This window comes from Pholcus phalangioides, unplaced genomic scaffold (assembly GCF_987345545.1).
Source record: "Pholcus phalangioides strain wild (caught in Gottingen) unplaced genomic scaffold, Ppha-v1.0 ptg000022l_1, whole genome shotgun sequence".
NCBI lineage: Eukaryota > Metazoa > Arthropoda > Arachnida > Araneae > Pholcidae > Pholcus > Pholcus phalangioides.
The window spans coordinates 3,885,602-3,908,680 of NW_028301615.1; the positions used below are offsets into that span (position 1 = coordinate 3,885,602).

At 34.9% G+C, this 23,079-nt stretch overlaps 1 protein-coding gene across 1 annotated transcript in view; it reads left to right on the plus strand.

Moving 5' to 3' along the window:
- The window catches only part of LOC149069368 (2-oxoglutarate dehydrogenase complex component E1-like), an 89,586-nt gene that overhangs the window by 19,543 nt on the left and 46,964 nt on the right, over positions 1-23,079 (plus strand). Inside the window, exons 11-15 of the mRNA XM_089250236.1 lie at positions 2,324-2,503; positions 2,736-2,888; positions 2,998-3,100; positions 8,309-8,579; positions 11,148-11,275. Coding sequence (XP_089106362.1) covers positions 2,324-2,503; positions 2,736-2,888; positions 2,998-3,100; positions 8,309-8,579; positions 11,148-11,275 — 835 coding nt within the window. The remainder of the gene's footprint in view (positions 1-2,323; positions 2,504-2,735; positions 2,889-2,997; positions 3,101-8,308; positions 8,580-11,147; positions 11,276-23,079) is intronic.

The window sequence follows — 23,079 nt, forward strand, 5'->3', positions numbered from 1 at the left end:
TTCCACGTACCCCAACCCTGAATACACCAGGTATTCCCCCAATCTGTTTCACGCATTACAGATTCTGAAAACTTCCATAAAAAGGTAAATGTTGAATTGAATTAAATTTTTTCATTATATAGTTTTTATTTTTGAAGTAAGCAAACAAATTAACACAACGATTGGGGGAAAAAATTAACGTGATATTAGGGGCTGTATTGAATTACAATTTTGAAAAATTAGGCTCCAAAGAATATAAATACAAGCTCAAATCTGGTGCTGCGTTGAATTTCCTTCTATATTTTTTATATAAGTGTATGAAGAGAACACCTGTTCAACAAGCTCTGTGCTAACAAACAAGAGCAACAAAAACATTATGGCTTTTCTAGAAAGATCACTCTATTTGTCACTGCAACGAGCCCAAAAACTGACTAGATTCACCATTCCACCATTGAAGAGGTTCTTCATATTGGTATCTGATGCAAGCTCCAGCGATTTCTCCTTTTCTGAATGGAAAAAATCTGGTTTAAAATAGTCTTCTTTCAAAAGATTAGATATCCATCGATCGCCCATTTCCAGCTCTGAAAAATATTTTTCAAACGAGGATTTTAATCCTTCCAAGTGCTCAATTATCTTATCACCAACTGTTAAATTTAGCTTGGCCTGTGACAGGAAATCATGAAGTGTTTCGAACACTTCCAAAGAAAGGGCTACCTTGTGCTGAAGTTCGAACAGCCATGTCAGGACTTAACCCCGGGACAACCATCTAACTTTGGTATGCAATAGCAAAGTGTTGTGAAGGCTGTTCATGTATTCACACTACAGTTTAAACAACCTGAAGTTGGTAGGCTTCACCTTAATAAACTTGACAACTTTGACTGCTTCATGAAGAACATTTTGCTAATTTGGAGGCAAAGGTTTCGAGATGCAAAGCCTCTGTCTGTGAATACAGCAGTAACTCCATTCCATTTTTGGGGAAACTTCTGCCACTTCTTCTGCATGCATGAAGGCCTGAGTAACAACCTTCCAAGGATTTTCCTCCATCTGTGATGAGCCTCACATTTTGCCCAGTGAATGCCTTTTTTAACGAAATAATGATTGATTGCTTCAAGTAGGTCTTTAATAGTCATATGACCTCTTCAATGGGGGACAAATAAATAGATTTTCTTTGAATTCTCTTTCAAATATTTAGCAATTACAAGTAGCACCGAATGTTGCGCAAAAAACTTACACAAAAACAGTACTTTCGTAGACTTGGATAGGAAAAAAATTGCAACCTTTCACGTGACTTATGACTGCTCTTGACATCATCTGACATGTCTTGTATTCTTCGAGACACAGTATTATTTGACAGGTATTAAACTCATTACATGAGCATTCCTCTCTGCAAGCATCTGACAGCATCTTTGATGCATGATGAAATTAAATTTTCACCAATGGTGTGATGTTTTCCTCATGTCACAATATGATAGCTAATGTAGTAGGGGGCCTCTGTAGCTTTGACATCATCACTTTTGTCAGATTCAAAATATGTTTTCACGTCTACAGAACTCTGGTGGTGCACGGTACTTTATTTTGCTGTTTCAATCAGCTTCTGCACCGATTCAGTTTTTAACCACTGATCCATAGCTTAAATCATGTGAGTAGTAGGTACTTGGTAGAAAAGTTGATGTAGAGAGAAAATTGTGAGAATAACACTCACAGCCTCAATACAAAAGTTAAAAACAATATGAATTCTTTGTTTTTATGCACAGACCGGCATGCGTCAACAATCAAAACTAAAACGCCAAAAAAAATGAGCTGGTAAAAAGGAGTGCGCGAATCTGAATCACTTAGGTTGGGTGCAGGCGGGAGGAGGGAAGGTCAATCCTTTCAGCTGATGCAACCCCTCTTTCATAGAAGATTTTATTGATTGGCATATTGTTCCTCAATGCTGCTTGCTTTTTACCACTACATTCTCAAATTTCTTGTTCTGTAAATCATCATTTGGTCGTTTTATTATGAGTTTTATATTTTGTTTGACTCATAGAAACCACTGTAAATATGTTAGGAACATGATTATATTTTTACATTTTCCAGCATGCACCAATTTGTTAGAAATTCCTCCAAGAAATGTTTACACTGTGCATGTGTGGCTTAGTATCATTGTATAGTTGTGCTATTTTTTTCTTTAATTATTCTTGTATTGAATTCATTTGCATATTTTTAATAGGTTATCATAATATTTCTCATTTATTACAAATGGTATTAAAAAAATCTAATTAGTTATTTGAAATAAAGATTGAAAGTAAGAAACATGTCGTATAAAAGTTGTGTCAAAGACTGTTTTCCAAATACATTTTAGATTGGTTTCACCACTGATCCACGAGTTGCACGATCATCACCGTATTGCACAGATGTTGCTAGAGTTGTTAATGCACCAATATTCCATGTCAATGCTGATAACCCTGAAGCTGTTGTTCATGTTTCCAATGTAGCTGCAGAGTTTAGAGCTAGATTCGGAAAAGATGTTGTGATTGATTTGGTAGTTCTCTTTTTTCTGTATTCAAATAATTTTCCATTTAAATAATTGAAAATTAGATTCATAAGAAATTCTTACATTTTGAAGGATATCAATCAAAAATTGTAATAATTTACAAAAACTTCAAAAAAAGATCTTAAATATTTTGTTTGCATGATGTTTTCCATTTCTACTTCCATCTGTGTACAGTAACCTTATGATATTTTTCAGTAAATATATTTCAAAATTTAAATAGGTTTGCTACAGGAGAAATGGTCATAATGAAATTGATGAACCAATGTTTACACAGCCTCTCATGTATACAAAGATTCGTAAGCAGCTTCAGGTTCTTGAACAGTACAGTCGCCAACTCTTGGTTGAAGATATGGTGACTGAAAAAGAAATTGAGGTTCGTTTTTATTTTTTGTCAATTTCATTTTTGTGGGAACACAAATTGAAATGTACATGCTTGCATGCATTGTGCAGTAGGTAACAAAACTTTTATTTTCCTGGTATAGGAGGAAGAAGCAAGATATGAAGGCATATTGCAAGAGGCTTATACGAATGCACAAAAAGAAAGTAAAATACACAATACAGATTGGCTTGATTCTCCTTGGAAGGGTGAGATGTCTGTATAATAATTTTTTTAACCTCAATCTCTTTCAGCATTGTAATTTATTTGTTTGTTTTTGGACATATGCAAGGTGCTGCAGTCAATATCATATCAAAGAACATTTCACAGCACCTTTGTTTTTTAAAATTGCCTTAATACTCCTATGTTTTTTGATTTGATCGCTTAACATGTACCGTATTTTAACGTGTATAAGGACACTCCCCTTCCCCCCCCCCCAATTTTTTGGGCTAAAAAATTTGGAAAAAATTCCCTCCCTCAAAGATATTTTCAAGATGTGAATAAAAAATATATTTTTTTATATACCGTATAAATCATTAAATTCCTCATCACTCTCATCTGATACATCAAAATCAGCGACATCAACTAGTTCATTACCATCATCAGAGTTGCTCTTGTCATAAAATGCAAGGCATTGAGTAATTTGTTAATGTCTATAATACTATCTATGTGTAAGAAAAAACCCTGCCTACTTTTGGACCTAAATTTTTGGCAAAAAAGGGGTTTCTTATACACTTTAAAATATGGTAATCTTGTAACAAACACTACATTGTTAATTATATAGGTTGTCCACCCTTATGGTAATAACTGATACTGTGTAATTTTCAACTAATTAATGCATGTCAGAAAGTAGTCTGTGTGAGTTAACACATTAACTGCCGGTCATGCGAGGTCGTATTAGTTATTGCCCTGGCATAGAAGTAGATTGTGTTTTACAATGCCAATTGAAATGTGGAATAAACATTGAGACAGTTTTTTCCTGTGCCAGCATGTGACTGGCACCTGAGACATCACCCAACACCATGTGCCAGTGCATGAGTAACTCTTCAACAATAAAGCTGCATCATGCACGAGCGTACAATCAGCAGTGAATGTGTTGAAAGTAACATTGTCTTGAGGAATGTGTGTTATGTGTTTAAGAAGCACTTTGAACTGTCTTCTGGATTCAGAAGCAACAAATCTCATCAAAAACATTTCATGTAATAAGTGTGACCAAGTCTCGAGATTCTTTACCTGTTTAAAAGTTGTGATATCTGATGTAGAGCCAAGTCTAAATACTGTTAACTAACACTGTGATTCAAAAATCACCCCAAGGCTACACACCTTTAGTTGAACATTTTGGGACTTGGCAGTTACACAGCACATATTAGAAACACCACAACAAACAAAATGCCCAATGAGGTAGCTGAAAAATATGTTAATAAAAATATGGATGTCAAATATATATATATATATATATATATATAGACTATATCAAAATACAGCAACCCAATAAGAGCAATAAAACAATAATTATGATAAAATATAAATATACTGCACATAAAAAATTATGGTTGTCTAATCTAAGTATGGATAGCTTCTCTATTTACATCAATATGTTTATTGTATGTCTTTTTAAACGTTCCAATCAAATTAGCTTACTTCCAGGGGGGCCGTGAATTCTATTCCACTTATTCACAACCCTATTACACCTTACCATGTTATGTAAAATCAAGTCAACACTATAAATACACTCAGTCTTATTTACATTATTTGATAGCCATATTATTAATTTATATTATATTCACAGCATATTATTAATAAACATGGAAAAATAAAGCTTTTGCCAACGGCTAACACATTCTCGTGCTGCGTAATTTCCAAGTCTCAAAACAATCTTCAACTAAAGGTGTGTAGCCTGGGGGGGGGGGGGATTTGTAAATCAAAGTTACACAGTTAATAACAGCATTAGACTTGGCTCTACGTGAGATATCATAACTTTTTATGGGTAAAGAATCTTGAGACTTATCCATATACAGTGGCACTTTGGTTAATGAGCTTAATTCATTCTGCAAACATGCTCGTTATCCGAATCAAACTTCTCCATAGGAAATAATGGAAACTCGAATAATTCATTCCACAATTAGTCATTCACATAAAAATGACTAACAAAAACGGCATTCAATCAATAATTAAATACATTAATAATTATATATAATGTAATAAAATATACATAATACGAACAATGCCATAAATAAATGTACAATAGGATAATGTTTGCAAATTAACTTACTCTAAACGATGAGAGAGAGAGAGAGAGAGAGAGGACTATCATTTAGGACGATTTACAGACTCACTGTTTGCAAACTTATTCTTTTTTGCTTGACTTCCAAAGAGAACCTTATCCAATGGCAAATTGCAATGTTCATTGGAGAGAATTACACATTGCTACAGCTGTATTTGGATGGTTCTTTTCTACAGAGTTTTGCACAGATAAACACACATTCTACACATCTCCATAATCTCATTTTATGTGAGGAACTCCTCCTTACTTCTCTCTTTCTCGGATGAGATAAAGTCCATGAACTCTATTGCTGGCGTATGAAAAAGAGAGCCATAACTTCATCAACTTTTAGACATTTTTAACAAATAGTTCTTGAATGCCATTTTCATTCACCTCCAGTCCATGGTGTTCCCCAAGCACAAAATCTCTTCCACAAGTATCGGCTCTTGTTCATAAGCTAGCCCCCTTAGAATCATGTTCAATAATATAATCAACCCATAATTTTTTTTTCCAACCAGAATTTAAAAAACTTCAGGTGCACATATGGATCGCTGTTATGTTACATCTAGTTTCGTATTGTAAATATTCTCACTGACACGTGTGTTCATTTTCTGAATGAGGCATGTTTACCGGAGACCATAGGGTAGAATATTACCCTAAATTCCATAACACGTGTCTAATATGGCGTAAAAATTTGCCTTGTTCCTACAAGATTGCGAATGCACAATTTTTTTGAAAAATCTTAAAGGATTTGGAATCCCTGTTCAAAGCATAAAACATTTTCAGAGATCGTTCAAAAAAAAAAATCTACCTTGAATATCCAGTTTTGTCATCTAGCTGCTATGTGGTAGTTACCATTTCACATCGCAAAAATAATGGGTGAGTACGCAGAATCTGCTTTTGGAGGGGCAGAAGGATTTCTTCCACAGAAATTGTGGGTCACTAACATTTGAAAGGAATTTAAAATTAACATAGTATAAGACTGTATTTTTTCCAGTATTTTAATTTTCTACAAAAATGGTTTTAATTTTTAATTTTCTTGGGGAAAGGAGGCTCGGGCCCCCATACCCCAGATTTTGTCTTTGGTGAAAATCCGGGTTTGGAACCCGCGATTGCGCAATGGTAATCAGCTAAAAATATGATTTTCGAAGGTTTTCCAATTTTGAGTTGGCTATTCCTTTGGAAAAAAACTCTGGTTGTCACAACAATCACACAGACCTACAACACAAATATGTATACATTAAATTTCAAATCCACGTATTGCCAATTTGGAGGATAGATGCAGGGCCGCAGCTAGGGTGGGGATGGAAAGCAGGCGGGTCTAGTGTCCCCCGGGCTCTGGACTAGAGGGGGGGCCTGAATTCTCCCTTTGTAACTGCTCCTTCTATTTTGCACAAGATTCCAAAATGTGTTGCCCCATTTGAGAAAGAGAAAGTATCCATAACAGGGCCGTAGCTCAAAATATATTTCAGATGTAGGGGGGGGGGGCAACTAGTGTTTTGAGCAGGATGCAAAGTAGTCAAACAATATAATTCACTATGGTTTTCCCATAAATTTTGGCCATTTTCTTACATTTCAGGAGGGGTCCGTATATCCCCGCTATGACCTTGCAGCAGGATCATTTTAATAGACAGTAATTTTTCTATTCCAACCCTATTTTATAAAATATGTGCATTTGAAAATATGTTTTTTCATTGTAGATCAGTTGAATTCATAGTATTTACTAAAATCATGGACAAAGATAATGTATAACATATAAATTAAATTATAATAACTGCAACAAAAATTCGTGAAATTGTGTGAATGTTCATTTCATATTTTTGTTGCACATAACAAATACTGTATGTACATACCAAATTCAGATTGATTTTCATTGTATTTTACCTTCTGATCTCCTTTTCTAGAGTTGTCATTCGAAGAATTTATGGGGAAAAAATCTTGTATGTTTTCTGGATTCATTCAATGTCCATGAAGCAAAATTAAAATTAGGCTTTTCCCCCCCCCCCATCAAAAATGTGTGATTTTAGAAAAATAAATTGATGACATTAGTGCCAATGCCACATCTTAATTCATGGACCCATCCAAGGCACCTCAAGTGATAAGGAGTCTCACTATGAAAAGATTGTGTCAATTTCAAAGACTAAATATGTAAACTTGTAAACACTGGTATTTGGGGGTGAAACAGGTGTTCAGGGCTATGGATGCTTTCAAGACGACCCCCCATTAGTGCTATAATAAATTAAATTTTTGTTTTTCAAAAGTATATATAACACTGAATTTAGATATTTACACATCACTAAACCAATACCACTGTAGTTTATGTGTGTGAAAACCCTTTGTTTCCCTTCCTCAGCTGATTTTGAGCAATTTTAAATTTTGAACAAACAATAATTGGCAATTTCTCAATCATTTGGTATTGATTTTGCCATCAATTCCTAATACCCAGAATTTTCCAGTATCCTGAGAGGAATTTTCCGGATTTTTTCATTTTCCCTTATTTTGTGTATCCCAAACACTACCTTCATACCAAATTTGATGTTTCTAGGGCTGCTAGAAGTTCCTGGGATTTTTGATGATTGTGAGTGAGTCAGTGTCAAAATAACGAAACTTTGAGTTCAAATTTCTCATTAACTACAAATGATGGAAGGGAAGGTGAAATTCAGAAATTTAATTAAGTTTGTATAAAGCTCTGGATATGCCAAGTCTCAAATACCTGCACAACTCCAGTAAAGAGATATGGGGTCTCAAAAGTACCTCAAGTTGTTTCCAGAAAAGTATGTTATGGCTGTGCTTGTTTTGCTCGACTTCGCAGGGGCACTGCCATGCCCCCTGATTTTCCAGTTATTGTCTGACACTAAAGGAAGCATGCAATGAACAGTGACATGAAATGGGTTAAGTCAAACCATGTTCCAAGCACTAGTGTAAAATTGTGAATGAAACAGTTTTGATTTTCCTTAATGAAACATGCTTCTTAATTTTCGAGTGAAAAATAAGTTTTAGCAATAATTAAGAATCAAATATATCAATATGTGAAATGTGGGTGTGCTTATATGAAGAAAATTCAATTTCATAATAAAAAATAAAAAATTTTTGTCACTTGTTTTGTGATATATTCTTATTTTTTTCTTATTTTTTTGTGTATCTAAAATAACAGGTTTTTTTGGCAAGGACGACCGATTCAAATGTGAACCAACTGGTGTGGATGAAAGTGTATTAACACATATAGGTTCAGAATTTAGTTCACCACCTCCAGGTAATTTTAGTATTCATCCCGGCATCAAGCGCATATTAAAGGCAAGAATGGATATGGTCAAAAACAAGATAGTTGATTGGGCTCTAGCTGAAGCAATGGCATTTGGATCACTGCTGAAAGATGGAATACATGTAAGATTAAGTGGTCAAGATGTGGAAAGAGGCACATTCAGGTAAGGTTTGATAATATTGTCATGCTAATACAGCAGTCAAGAAACCTATCGATTTCTATATTCCAATGGATCATAGTCAATGTTTCAGTGGATGATAGGACCTGCTTTTTCTAATAATTTTTCATTAAAAATCCTTTCAATAATAGTTTATAAAAGCCTAAACAATCAGATATTTGTAGTTATTACTGCAGGTTTTTTTTGTATTACTGGAAGTGTGGAGTTGATGCTTTACATTGGGGTCCTGCGTAGCCTCACACTCCAAAGTGACCATATGTGGTGACTACTCAATTGTATTGTAGATAGGAAAAATTTGAACATTTTGAACAGTGGCTTATTAAAATAACTGTTTTCAGTATTGCCAATAATGGAAACATTTCCTTCAGTACAATTATTTTGAAACTGACTATATAAACAATAATTTATCTGAGAAAATTTTTTATTTCAAATCTTGTGTAGAAATTAGCTTTTCCCCTTGTAGAATTGTGTTCTCACTATGAAAGTAATGATCAAACCGATGACACTTTCTTCTTTTTGTAGAACTTAGTTACCATGGTTTCTGATAGCGTACAAGTTGTCCAAAATGGCATTTCTTTCATCTGGGAGGTTTTTTTTTTAATTTTTTTACTGGTGGTGAAAAGTTTCTTTTACCAATGGCAATATCTTCTCTTTCTATTCACTAATTGGATAAACACTGATGGTGACTGAGGTACTCTTCTGCCCTTGAGATATGAAAAGTCACAGGCTGTGGTTTTTTTTTTTTTTTTTGTATATATGCACATGAATTCAGATGTTGTTGGCCTGATTGCTCCCTGTGGAGAGACTTCAACATGTATGCTCTGAAATCTCACATTAAAACGTACATAATTTTGCCGTTCAAGTCAAAACGCAGAAATGTTACAAAATACTTAGTACCCAAGAAATATTTTCACAATCGTGATCTGACTATTGTGTACAGGCATATTATTAGTTGTCTACTGTCATATATACCTGTGCATATATGACAGTAGTGCATACACTTTTTTGTAAAAAATGTTATCTTGACCCTTTCATATGCTGACCATATGTCCCAGAAAACTGGGACATTCCGATTTTTTGCAAGTCAATGTGCTGTCCCGAAAGCTCTTTTCGGAACGCTTGTATAAACTTTTATTGTGCAATATTGACTTCCATAGATATTCAATTTTTTTTAATATCATAAATATTTACTTTGTTTTTTTATGTACTTTGTGTCTAAGATGGAAATGTAGCAAGGATCAATCCAAAACTGGTCTTTGATTTTCATATACAGGGTGATTAAGAAAGGACCATCCGATTTTTCAAATGATTCTACACTTGAAATTGGCCTTTAAAAAAAATTGTTCATAAAATGTAGACGTATTCCCCCCTTCCGTCCATCCGTTCCCATCCTGTAAATTCACATAATACTTATCATTCTATTCTGGGTTTTTAATTTTCAAGAAACATACAATTTTGAAATCAGTGCGATTCTCTCTAAGACCCTATAAAAGTACTAACTTGATATCATCCAGTTCATGCCAGAAGCACAAATGTACACATTTTTCTTCTTTTTTTATCAGCTGTTTGGATACCTTGTTTTGCTTTCTTGTTCTAACTTGTGTCTGAAATGCGAATGTGTATCCCTATTCAAATATTTTAGGAAAATAATTTTCATAGATTAACATGGGTAGAGTGAATATTCAACCATTTCCCACATTCTTTTTTTGCAAGGACATTGCACATTCATGATTCTGGCATGACGGAGCCAATATATTAATTATTGTGTAAGTAAAATTTGATATTACATTGTAATTAGTTCAGCTGAATAAAGACATTCTTTAATTTGACATATTTTTAAATAAAAATTAATTTCTTATCTCGAGGTTTTTATTTTGGAGAATCTCTCGCAACCCCCCTAGCTCATTGACATGACCCTACGGGGTAGTGGGGGGTCACAACCACTGGTCTAGGAATCAGTTTCCCAAACTTTTTGTTCCATCGTCCCCTTCTTCAGAAAATATTTTTATCTCATCGCCCCCTGAACTCAAGCCAATCCATACAACCCTATGTTATACTCATAGCTTCTATTGCGCCCTAGACCATTCCATTGCCCTCCAGAGGCGATATTGCCCTCTTCGGCAAACGCTGGTCTAGGACAATGGTTCTCAAACTTTTGCCCTTAGGTAGATATTTTCCCATGTAAAAGAACCAGTTTAAATCATAAGTAGGCACAAACCAATGTCTATAGCTCATCGCTACACCCTGAAAAATGTTGGTAATATCCCCAGGAGCCGTGACACTTTGAGAAACACTGGTCTAGGAAAAAAAAGACTTTGGTATAGCCAGTTAGTATTTTGATGTAGGTTACATTCTTTTGTGCCTAAAATAATGAGAAAAAATTTAATTTTTAGAACTGCATGATGAAGCAGATTGTGCCTGTTTCTTTCTCTCTCTCGCTCTCCCTCTCTCTCTCTTTTTTAATTATGTTATTTGAGATGCATATCCTAGCATATTGAAATGTAATTTTTTTTCTGGTTATAATTATATATTCTGATGTTTTTTGCCTCTTAGTCATCGCCATCATGTTCTTCATCATCAAACAATTGACAAAACAACCTATAGACCATTGTGCCATTTGTATCCACATCAAGCCCCATATACAGTGTGCAACAGTTCCTTGTCTGAATATGCTGTTCTTGGTAAGAATACATTTTTTTTTCTACTTTGTGCTGAATGACTAACTACTAAGTGAATCACAAATAATGTTACCATTTAGGTAGTATTAATGCATTTTACAAAATATGCATCGGACACAGAACCACATGGAGGAAAAACATTGTTTGTAGTAATAAAGATTTTGGTTATTATTTACAATTTTTTAAATTCTATCAAATTTCTTTGTGTTTTGAAGCTGTTGCATTCCACCACAGACTCCTTTCTTCTTTAACTATAACATTTATTATAATTAATCAGACTACAGAAGATAAACCGTACCCTTTCTGATTTGGAGTTGAACAATAAAAAAATCTCTTATTAGGATAACCATATTTATCTTCCAGATGAAAATAGACCTCCCCTTATTGTTGCCAATTAAAAACCAAAAAAAAGAAGGGAATTGAGGTAAAACCAGTTAATTCCAATAAAAGATCCTTAAAATGTTGGCTTACATACACAAATATTAGATGTTATTCATGATATAAAAATTATTTTTGTAAAGATAAAAAATTTATGAATAGCAAAATTAAAGTTAGCTTTTTCTCTAACTAAGTGAATAAAAAGGGATTGTTACACTTAACCCTTCAACCGGCGAAGAGGCGTTGAAGTGTCGAAAAAATTCTTTTGAAAATGAGTAACGACAAGTTGACGTGTGTAAAAAGTTCTCTCAAAAACGGGCAAGGATGCATCAACAGGTCCTGGTCAGAACAGTGCCTTTCCCTAGCTGCTTTGTCTGAGAGTTGTCACCCTTGCTGTTTGAGATGAGCTCCTCCCTCTAAATTCAGTAATGCTGATCTCATTGTAGGAAGCTCTTCACTGGCACATAATACAGCAAGCAGACGTAAATAAAGGACACTGTTCTCTATTATGTATATAGTTAGCTTGAATAGCAAAATCTCCCTGTGCGTGTGTGGGTTTGTTATTTGGGAATATGGTTATAACTGTATATTTGAGAAAACTCGTTTCTTGAAGAGTACTTTTTTTTTTATAATATTCACAAAGAACTTTGGAATTATAATGTAATTGATTACACTTGTTAAATACAGTGATAGTTCTAACAAGTTCAAATTTTAAATTTCTAAATTAACATTTTTAGAAATTTCATTAATATCAAGATTTCTTTCTCTAAAATTAACATTTTTTGAATAATTGCAATAATACTTATTGTAATATTTCTTTGATAATTCTTGAGAGTTCAAGAATCATTTAAGAATTCTGTAAATAGTTAATGCAGTCAGGACTGCAGCCAAAAACTCAGCCAGCCCTACAACATGAAGTTTGGTGCACCTCTTGGCCGTCGCACCTTGCTTGTTTCATCTCTCCCCCCCCCCCCAGGTCTGTAACTAGAATTTTTCTCCGGGGGGGGGGGGGGTGTACTATGATGATCAATTAGGAACCAAAATGTTTTTTGTATTGTATTGGGGAGGAAAAAGAAAAATTTTCTTCTTTAATTTTTTTTACCTTAAATTGTCTCTTTTTTTCAACTTTCCACTCCACCCGTTTTACCAGGTGTGTTGAAAATTATGACTTTTCCCAGAAAAATGGCTGATATCATAAAACCCTTGAGATTTAATTACTAAATCACTGCAAATTTTTCATCTTCATATACTGTAGCCTCTCAGAAATTGATGTAGTTTCATTACATATGGTGTTCTGATCCAGTGGTTCCCAACCTTTTTCAGTCCACGTACCCCAAGCTGGCTCGGTTCCTTTCCGCGTACCCCCCCACCCCACCCCGAATCCTCCATACTCCCCCCCCCAATCTTTTTCACCCATTACAGTTTTCAAAAAACTTCAAAAAAAAAGGTACATGTTGAATTAAATTAAATAAATTCATTATATTTAGCTTTTTTTATTTTTCAAGTAAGCAAACAAATTAACACAAAGATTTGGAAAAAAATAATGTGATGTTTGGGACTGTAAATTGAATTACAAAGTTTTGAAAAATTAAGCTCAAAAGAGGATGACTCCAAACTCAAATCCAGAGCTACGTTCAATTTGCTTTAGTATACAAAGAAAACGCCTATTCAACAATTTCAACAAGCTCCGTGCTAACAGACGGCAACATAAACATTATGGCTTTTCTAGAAAGTGCAACGTATTCTCACCGCGGCAAGCCCAAAAACTGACTAGGTTCACCATTCCGTCATTGAAGAGGATCTTCAGAGGGGTATCTGATGATACCAACAATTTCAGCTCTAACAATTTCTCCTTTTCTGGAATCAACAATGAAGCCGATTCAAAATACTCTTCTTTGAAAGGATTAGATATCCACCGATCACCCATTTCCGGCTCTGGAAAATATTTTTCAAACGAGGATTTTAATCCTTTCAAGTGGCCGACTGTTAAATTTAGCTCAGCTTGTGACAAGAAATCGTGAAATGTTTCAAACACTTCCCAAAAAAAGGGCTACTTCGTGCCGAAGTTTGAACAGCAATGTCAGGACTTAACCCTGGGACAACCACCTAACTTCGGTGTGCAAAAGCAAAGCGTTGTGAAGGATGTTCATGTCTTCACACAACAATTTAAACATCCTGTAGTTGGTAGGATTCACCTTGACGAAGTTGACAACCTTGACCGCTTCATCAAGAATGTTTCGCAAATTTGGAGGCAACAGTTTCAATGCAAGGCTCTGTCTGTAAATATAGCAGTGAGTCCATTTCATTTTGGGAGTGACTTCTGCCACGCAGGCACGACGGCCTGAGTAGCAGCAACCTTCCGTGGATTTTCCCCCATCTGTTGTGAACCCAATGCATTTTGACCATTTAATTCTTTTTCAACGAAATAGTGATTAATTGCTTCAAATAAGTCTCTAACAGTATGACTCCCTTCAATGGGTGACAAAAAGATTTACTTCGAATTCTCTTTCAAGTACTTAGCAGTTACAAGTAGCACAGAATATTGCACAACGTCGGTACTTTCGTCGACTTGGATAGACAAAAAATTCACAACCTTTGACGTGATTTATTACTGTGCTCTCAACATCGTCTGGCACGTCCTGTATTCTTCGAGACACTGTATTATTTGACAGAGATATTAAACTCATTATAAGAGCACTTTCCTCTGCAAATATGCATCTGACAGCATCTTTTCATCAATAGTGTGATTTTTTCCCTTGTCTCGCAATACGAAAGCTAATGTATTAGGATGTTTCTGTAGCTTTGGCAGAACCACTTTTGGAAGATTTGAAATATGTTTTCACGTTTACAGGTCCACAGTATTACATTTTGGTGTTTCAGTCCGCTTCCGCACAGATCTAGTTTTAGGCCGCTGAACCATAGCGCAAATCACGTGAGCAGTAGGTTCTTGGTAGAAAAGTTGACGTAGAAAATTGTGGAAATAACACACACCCACCTCAATACAAATGCCCACAACAAAAGTTAAATACAACACAAATTAATTCTTCGCTTTTATGTGCAGCCCGGCATGTGTCAACAATCAAATCTAAAACGCCAAAAAAAAGTAAGTCAAGAGGAAGGAGTTCACGAATTCCAATCATAGTCTGGGCGTGGGCGGGAGGAGGGAAGGGCGAACCCCCCCTATCAGCAGACGCAACCCCTCTGTTAAAGAAGATTTTATTGATAGGGAAAGTCAATATATTACAACTGACAATATTAGTAAAAACCTCTACCTACATTAAGAATTCTTTTTAATGTTTTTAATTTTTTTTTCTTTTTTTTAGATGAATGGCTGGCATTACCATTTTCTTTTCGCGTACCCCACTAACGGCCTCTCGCGTAGCCCCGGTTGGGAACCACTGTTCTAATCGAATAAAATAACTCTTACTTGATTTTCACTTAATATATTCTACTATATCTCAGCATTAATCCCATGATTATGTTTGAATATCAGAAACATGTAATGTTTCATAGTAAATCACACAACTTGTGGTAATGTAAGTTGGGATATTACTTTAACATTATATAAATTACGATAGCATTATAATTTATAATATTATGATGAGGTAATAAATATGGGGGGGGGGGCAGATGTGTTGCTGCTTGTTATAAAAAATATAATAATAGTAATGTGCTTTCTCAGCTTTTCTCTCACAGGGGAAGTTGAGAGAGGGCCTAGGTTGCCCCAGCCTAGTTTACCCCCCTGCACGATTAGTTATCTTAGTGTTAACCACACCTTTTTAGGTCAATTGTTGATTTGTTATTAATTTGATATTTATTCTTTGGAAGACTCCACACTTCCAGTCTTTGTGCGATGTCATTTTGTACACAATAGGATAATGGAATTCAAAGAAATCCTTGAACAAAAAAAGTTTCTAAAAAAACATATTTCTGCAATTTTTCACGATTCACCGTAGTTTTTATATTGGTTTTATATAGTGGTAGTTTATATAGTGGAAATTCATTGAAACTAAGGAAATTCCGTAGTAGTTGGCAGTTATGCTTATAACTAGGGCCAGGATTTTTATTTCCCTGTAGAGGCAGTTGAATTTTCTCTTTCCAAAAATTCATCTTCACAACAGCCAGTTGTTAAAAACCTTTGTATGGTAGCAGACAGTGACGTCATCCTTGTATAAGTCGACATCTGGTGGCAGCGTCAGTGGTTGTGAGCTTGGCCTGAGTGTATTCCGGCCCCATTCAGTGTACACAAGCTCCAAGGAAAGATTGAGAGATTCGTTGCCTTTGTAGTCTAGTGGTCTAAGGACGTTCAACCGGAAAGTGAAAGGATTTTTATGACCTAAAAACGAATAGAAAATGCTTTATAAAAAATGAATATGCCCCAAAAGACCAAAAATTTGTCTTATGAAGTAAAAAATATAAAAAATTTACCTTTTCTATTTACAGTAACATTAATTTTAGCAAAATATGAGATTGTGGAATATTGAGGTGCAATTAATGGCATTTTATGTACAGCATTGAAAGAAAATTGCAAATTCCAAGAATAATCTGGATAATTGGAATTCTTTTAAATTGCGAAAGGTTTTGTACATCCATATTTGTATGTAGTAGATTAGCCGTTTATTGAGAGAGAAAAAAAAGAAAATGTCAGATATGTGTGTACCTCTGTAGTAAATAAACCATTTCACAGAAACATTTGAACACATTGTAAACAACACCCCCCACAAGTACATACTGAATTCTTCTATTCATTGACTTATCCATAAGTCTATACAACATGTATTGAAAGTAAATGGAATTTTATTATCAGTCGATCTGAACAACTTATTTGCGACGGGGCTGGTCACTTTGCGAATTGGCCAAAGTTTGTCTGAATTGCAGAAATGATTCCGGCTTAGACCGGCTATTTCGTAAAGTGACCAGAGATCCTTGGCCAATTCTTGATGTGCTGATGTAAGACGGCCCAGTATGAGCCAAATTCATTCTTTTTCAAACATCAATGTGTGGTACATGGTTATATATATATATATCTGTATTGGATTAGTTCCATGTGACGAGAGAAAAAAAAGTGAAATTTTAGAGAAAAACTATAAAAATGATGGGATCCAAAAATTTTGCCTCCGGCATTTGTCCCCGACTTTTCACCCCTAGAACATTTCGTCCCCGACTTTTCACCCCTGGAAAATTTCGTCCCTGACTTTTCACCCCTGGAACATTTCGTCCTTGACTTTTCACCCCTGGAACATTTCGTCCCCGTCACATTTCGCCCCTGATATGTTTTGCCCCGAAGATTTTGCACCTGATATTTCACTTGCCCGGAATGCATGAGTGGCTGACTGTGTGAGTGATCATATAAGTGAATGAATGACTATGAGTGATGAAGTCAGTGTGAAATTGACTTTAGAAGTGCGTTAGTGACCGTACAAATGACTAAGTGAGTGACAGTATCTGTGAGTGTGGAATTGATTATGGGTTTATTGGTTTTTACTCCTATTTTGATCAACAGCAGAACAGCTAATTATTTCTTCGATTGGTTTATTTGTCACTGGTGCACAAATTATTTCTGCCATTTACTTTTTATCCATAAAACTATTTTGCTTATAATTTATTGAGCGACCAAAAATAAATATATCTCAGCCAGGCTGATAAGATACTCACCTAAAGTACCAAAGGATGTTTAGAGGTGTTGCGAGTTCGATACTCGGTTTGTCCTTGTCAGAAAACTTTCCTGACATAGGGCACAACAGAAACGGTGACATGACCACAGAAAAAATTGCTACCGCAGGGTGTCCCCATCGAGGGGTTAGCGCACCAACCTCTCGATGAGTAAAAAAACAAGCCTGCTGTTCATAATCAGCAATAAATTGGTTCCGGTCTAATTAGCCCTCGTGTGTAGAAAATGACCGTGATGCGACAAAAATGATCAAATGATCACTTGTTCTTTTTTTTTCTTTTAACACAGTAAAAAACTGAATTCAGTAAAATGAGATGCTTATATTCTTACTAATAAAACATGTATTGTCATCATTAACGTGTACAGTGGAAGCTTGATAACTTGATATGTGGATAACTCGACATCTATTATTCCCTTGGTTGGCCCAATACTAATTTCAATGAAGGGGAAACTCTCTGACTCGACACATGTTTGGCTTAACTCCGCTTAAGTCAACTACGGTTTTTGTCCCTTTACCACAACTGGTTTTTACAATTGCCCGTGTGTTACCATTCTAAGAATTTTTTCACGTTGTCCATGGGTACTTCGATAATCCTTTGTTTCTTTATTCTATATGATGGGTCCCTTTTATGGGCTGTGGGTGAGAGGGGGGTGGTGTACATGTGAAGAATGAATGTTTGAAGACTCTTAGCCTGCATGTCACTTTAGTGGCGTTTCCAGGACAGGTCTTTCATTCGTTTCATGGTCAAAAGAAGTGTGGATGATCCCTAAAGTGTGGTGTCATCCCTATTGGATGTTGACAATTTCAACACCCAATGGGATAAAAATCTTATCTATTGTGAGTTTTGATATTGTCTGTTGCTGAGAATGTTTTTGGCAGAACTCGGTTTTACTATTTCTTGGAAAAGAAGGAAAAGAAAAAGAGCTAAAGCCTGGTTGGACGCTGAATATGTCATTTGGTTGTCATTGTGAGTATCGACGGCTGTGAATGCAATGGCTCTATGCAAACCTAATGCTTTAACTTTTGAACCAAAAGTTGAAATTTTCAAAAACTAGAATCAAGAAAACTCAGAGTGAAATTGCAGAAGAATATGGAGTTGCATGGAACACCATTTCAACATTTGCTAAAAATGAGGGAAATGTTTTTTCAGCATTTGAATCTTTTTAAGAACCAAGCAGAAAATGCATAAGAAATCAGAATTCAGCGATGTAGAGGAAGCAACTCTTTTGTGGTTCAAATCCCTCGTTCTCACTCAATCCCATTATCAGGACCAATAATTCAAGGGAAAGCAAAAGATTTTGCAAAAAGTCTCAATCAAGGAAATTAGGAATTATCCTAAGTATGAAAACTTTTTACAGAAAATTACAGACAAAAAGTTTGTAAATTTGTGGATGTTAGAATGGAAGCGAAAATTTCTGTTTTAGATGCAGTTGAAATGATTGAATGATTCTGCAGGGAACTCAGGTACGAGTGCCATGATTCGAAACTGCTTCTTTCAAGTTGGTTTTTGTTTCGAGTCTTTGGAGAATGATGGTTTCTGCTAAGATTCCTCCCAGATTAAGTGTGAAGAAAGCATAAATAGCACTGTGATTGTTTCGACGATGAATTTGTGAGTATTGACTCTGATCTTGCGTAACTTCAGGACTTTTGGCAGATGACAATATTCTAGAATCAATCACCCAAAGCAAGTGCCTCATGTTTCAAAGAAATAGAATGAGAAAGTTCAGATGAAGAAGTATCTGTACCATCTCTCCATGATTCACTAAAAACTCTAGATGTGCGCTTCCTACACAGTCAGGAAAAAGTCGAACAATGCAGTATAAAGTGAATAGTGTAAAAAAAATTTTGTTTTCTCTTTGGAAAGAAAAACAAGCAAATGTACTTGATTATTTTTCATGAGGAAATTTTTTTTTATGTTTTGATTCTATTTTGAAACAACCCTGAATTAAATTTAATGAGAATTAGCATTTTATTTAACACAATTGTTAGAATGTATATAATTATGTATACAAAAACGATCCCGCTAACTCGATATCTGCTTAAGTGGACATGTTTGTCTATACTTTTGGGGTGTTGAGTTACCGAGAGTCTACTGTAATTGTAAGAAAATAAATATCTTTTCCCTTTTTTTCTTCAAAATTATACACAAATACCTAACGAAAGCTCTTTTCTCCCCAAAATACTTTCATCTGCATTAAGCAACACTCCCTAAAGAACCCCCTCCCCTGTTCTTTAGGGGGGGGGGATGTTGATTGAGCTCTTGATTCTTGAGTCCAGGTAACTTTTGACAATTGTAAAGATAATCCAGTACTGTATTTTTATTTATTTTTTCAAAACGATAGACATACGTGTGAGTTATTTACGTATCCAAACTTTGTACCAAAAATGGGTAAACGATAGTCCCAGCATTGTTTTATACTAAAGATATTTTGCCTCGTAGGTGGAAACGTATAATAGTTTCTGTTTTTGTTAATTTCTGTAATATGCATTGAAGCAGCAAATTTGTTTCATTGAAATCATGTTACATAAAATCTTCATATTCACTGTATATAAATGAGAAATTCAGTTGTTTCTCATATAGCAAGGCTTTTTGTGTGTGCTTTTAAGAAAATTTTCATACTCACAAAATTTTTATTTCAATAACTAACATGTATGCCAGGGTGAACAGACAAATAAGCAAAATGAATACCGTTCACGAGCGTGACCCCCTCCCTCACACCTATACGCACAAACAATGGTGCCATATAGTATTCTCAAAGTGTGCATTGCAGCAAGCTCTCAATATTGATTTTTGTGCCTATTTATGTGCTTTCAAGTGGTTCTTTAAAAAGTGAAAAAATAAAGTATCTACTAAATTAGTGATGGGCAAACTAAGGCCCACCACAATATTCAAAACAATAGGATTGAAATTTTCAATTTCAAACATTTAAAAAAATATTCATCCAAGGGGGTGTTCCCTTTTTTTGCGTATGAAAAATATGGTTGTGAGAATTTTAATAGAAATTGATTTAAAACGTTGCATATGCAAAATAATGGAATACATATTAAAAAATATGTGTTAAAGTTATTGAAATATAATTATTTGTTTTTTCAGAGTTGTAAAGAACAAATATTGTCTTTCATTTGGAATAAAACCGTGGGAGTCTTCAAAGTCTACAACTCATTCCGCTACTTCCTTTCTAAGTATAAAATTCCAATTATGAATCAACATCCTAATGTGTCCAGCCTCCAAAACTTTATCTTCTCGTTTTTTGGTCTGCTCCTGAAAAAGCATTCCCCTCACTGTACTAAATTATTCTGGGGAGACGCAGGTGAACCACGAATTTCGGGCAAGGGTGCCAAAAATTTGAGAACCCACTGTCTGTTTGAGAACAAAACAAACTTGAGAAAGGAGCAAATGCTAAAAAAATCAAGTTCACATTAAATTAATCGAGTCAAAAAACTTCAAGAAACATTCTAATTATTATGAAATTAGCTCATTTCAAATAATCATATCTTAACTATTGTTAAATAATTTTTTTTTGAACTAAAATTCCTCGCTGAAAAAAAGCAGTGACTGAGAAGATGAGAACTTTCTGCTCTGCACTTTGGTCAATGGCAAAAGCATTACTGTTGAATTATTAACAGTAATTGAAATGTAGCTTAAATACTATTAAACGATTTAACCAGGTATTTTATCAAATGTGTTAGTGGTGAAAAATTTGCATTTTTGTTGAATAAAAAACCCAAATTTCTTCAATTGGTGTCATGCAGCGATGATTTTCAGGAGTAACCAACACTTACCATAAAGATCAATATCATAAAGCAGTGGCGCTCAAACTTATGCCACTTTCAGTTCCCTTTCCCTACTCGTGGTTCATCAGTGGCTCTCCCAGAAGAGTTTAGTATATATTATGCATTCATAAAAGAACCACTTCAAAGCATTAATAGGCACACATATCAATACTTCCATCTCATCATGATGTCCCTGAAAAAGGTTAGTGACACCCCTAGGAGCCACAACACAAACTTTGTGGAAACACTGGCATAAAGGCCTTTACATATATCACATTGATTTTTTTTATTTCTGTTGATAGATCAGAACTCTTCCATACAAATAAAAAATATATATATTTCGCTTCATTATCGAAAATAATGATTTGAATGAAAAAAAAAAATGACATAAATATATAACAAAAAATAATGATTTGAATGGAAAAAATACAGGGTTCGTACGGTGCTTAAAAAATCCTTGAAATCCTTCCAGCTGTTTCTAAAAAAAGTCATGACTTTTCCCCCACCCTGGAATATTTTCTCCTAAGGTTGATGAATGGTTGATGATGAGTAGTACTTGATGCTGAAAGAAGGTCCCTGTGAAAAAAAGAGGAAAAGGAAAACAAGGTTTGGTGGGGGGGGGGAAGATTTCTTTATAGAGATTTCCAGGCCACCCGTAGTGAGTGGGAACAGCTCTGCTGAAGACCAGTGCAGCTAAGAGATAATGACACCTGATTGGTCTGACTACAGTGGCTACACCCGCTTCTGATATGTGGAAAAGAAGATTGTTGTGCTGTTAAAAAAATTGACAATGAAATTGAAAAAAGAAGTTAGCTAAGTTCTATCATTCCTGTCAGAAAATGATGCTACTACCAGTGGTGAGAACTCTGCGCCAAAATTAAGATCTTGCTCTTATAGTGTATTTTCATATTTTTAGCGCTATTTTCTGCATCAAATAGCCCTTTGTGTGTGTGCACACGCTTAGAAACTCCTCAAAATACTTTTATACCTGCCTTGTATGTACCTTAGAGAAGAAATAGAGAAATACTTATATTTCTCCTCTATGGTATGTACAATGACACACTCAGCACATTAAATTCCCAGACTTCTGGAAAAGGGCACAAAAAAAAATTGTTTTCGTGTGTCACAAAACGATTCTTTCCCAGAGGGCGTGTTTTATTCCTTCATACTTCAGCACCACCCCTTCCTCTCATCTTCCATAGTCACACTTAGAATTATCCAAGAAAATAATTTTTAAGAGTAATTTCACTCTTCTCCAGAATTTTAAGGGGAGGTATTTAAAAAAAAACCACTTAAATGACCGCATATTGTTTCCCGTAGGCTTACTCTAAGACCAGCAATTTTCTCATTTGGAAATGAAAAACAAATACATATAGGAAATTAAAAATCTAGAAATCTTGTTGCTGACCTTTTACGTCTCAGCATTAAAACACGAGAAATCTCGTCAGCGGTTATTTAAGAGTTAATATTATTATTAAATTTTTTTATTTTCTAAGCGGTATTTTATTTTATGAAAAAAAAAATCCGCAAAATTTGAAAGAGTACTTTTGTCCTCTACAAAATTTGGAGGATTGAAATTGAATTTAGATGCATATTGAATTTTCCCGGCAAGTTCCAGCTCAAGATTTTGTCCCCGAAAATCGGATTGTGGTAACCGCAGCTCCTTTTTCAAATTATCAGTTTCTCATCAGGCTTTTCATCGTGAAACCTCGATCATATCTTTGATCATGCAGCTGAAGATGGTTTACTCTAGTCCAGTGTTTCTCAATCACTGACTGCTGTTTTCATTTTCAAAAAAAGAAAAGAAAAAAAAAGTCGCCACTGCATGTTTTGAGAGGAAAAAAAAATCATTTCATGAGTAAAAGAGCTAGTCCACCAAATTATGAGTGCTAATTTTTAAATTTCACCAAATGACGAGTGTTAAATCACTAATGTCACCAAATGACGAGTGTTAAATCACTAATGTCACCAAATAACTAGTGT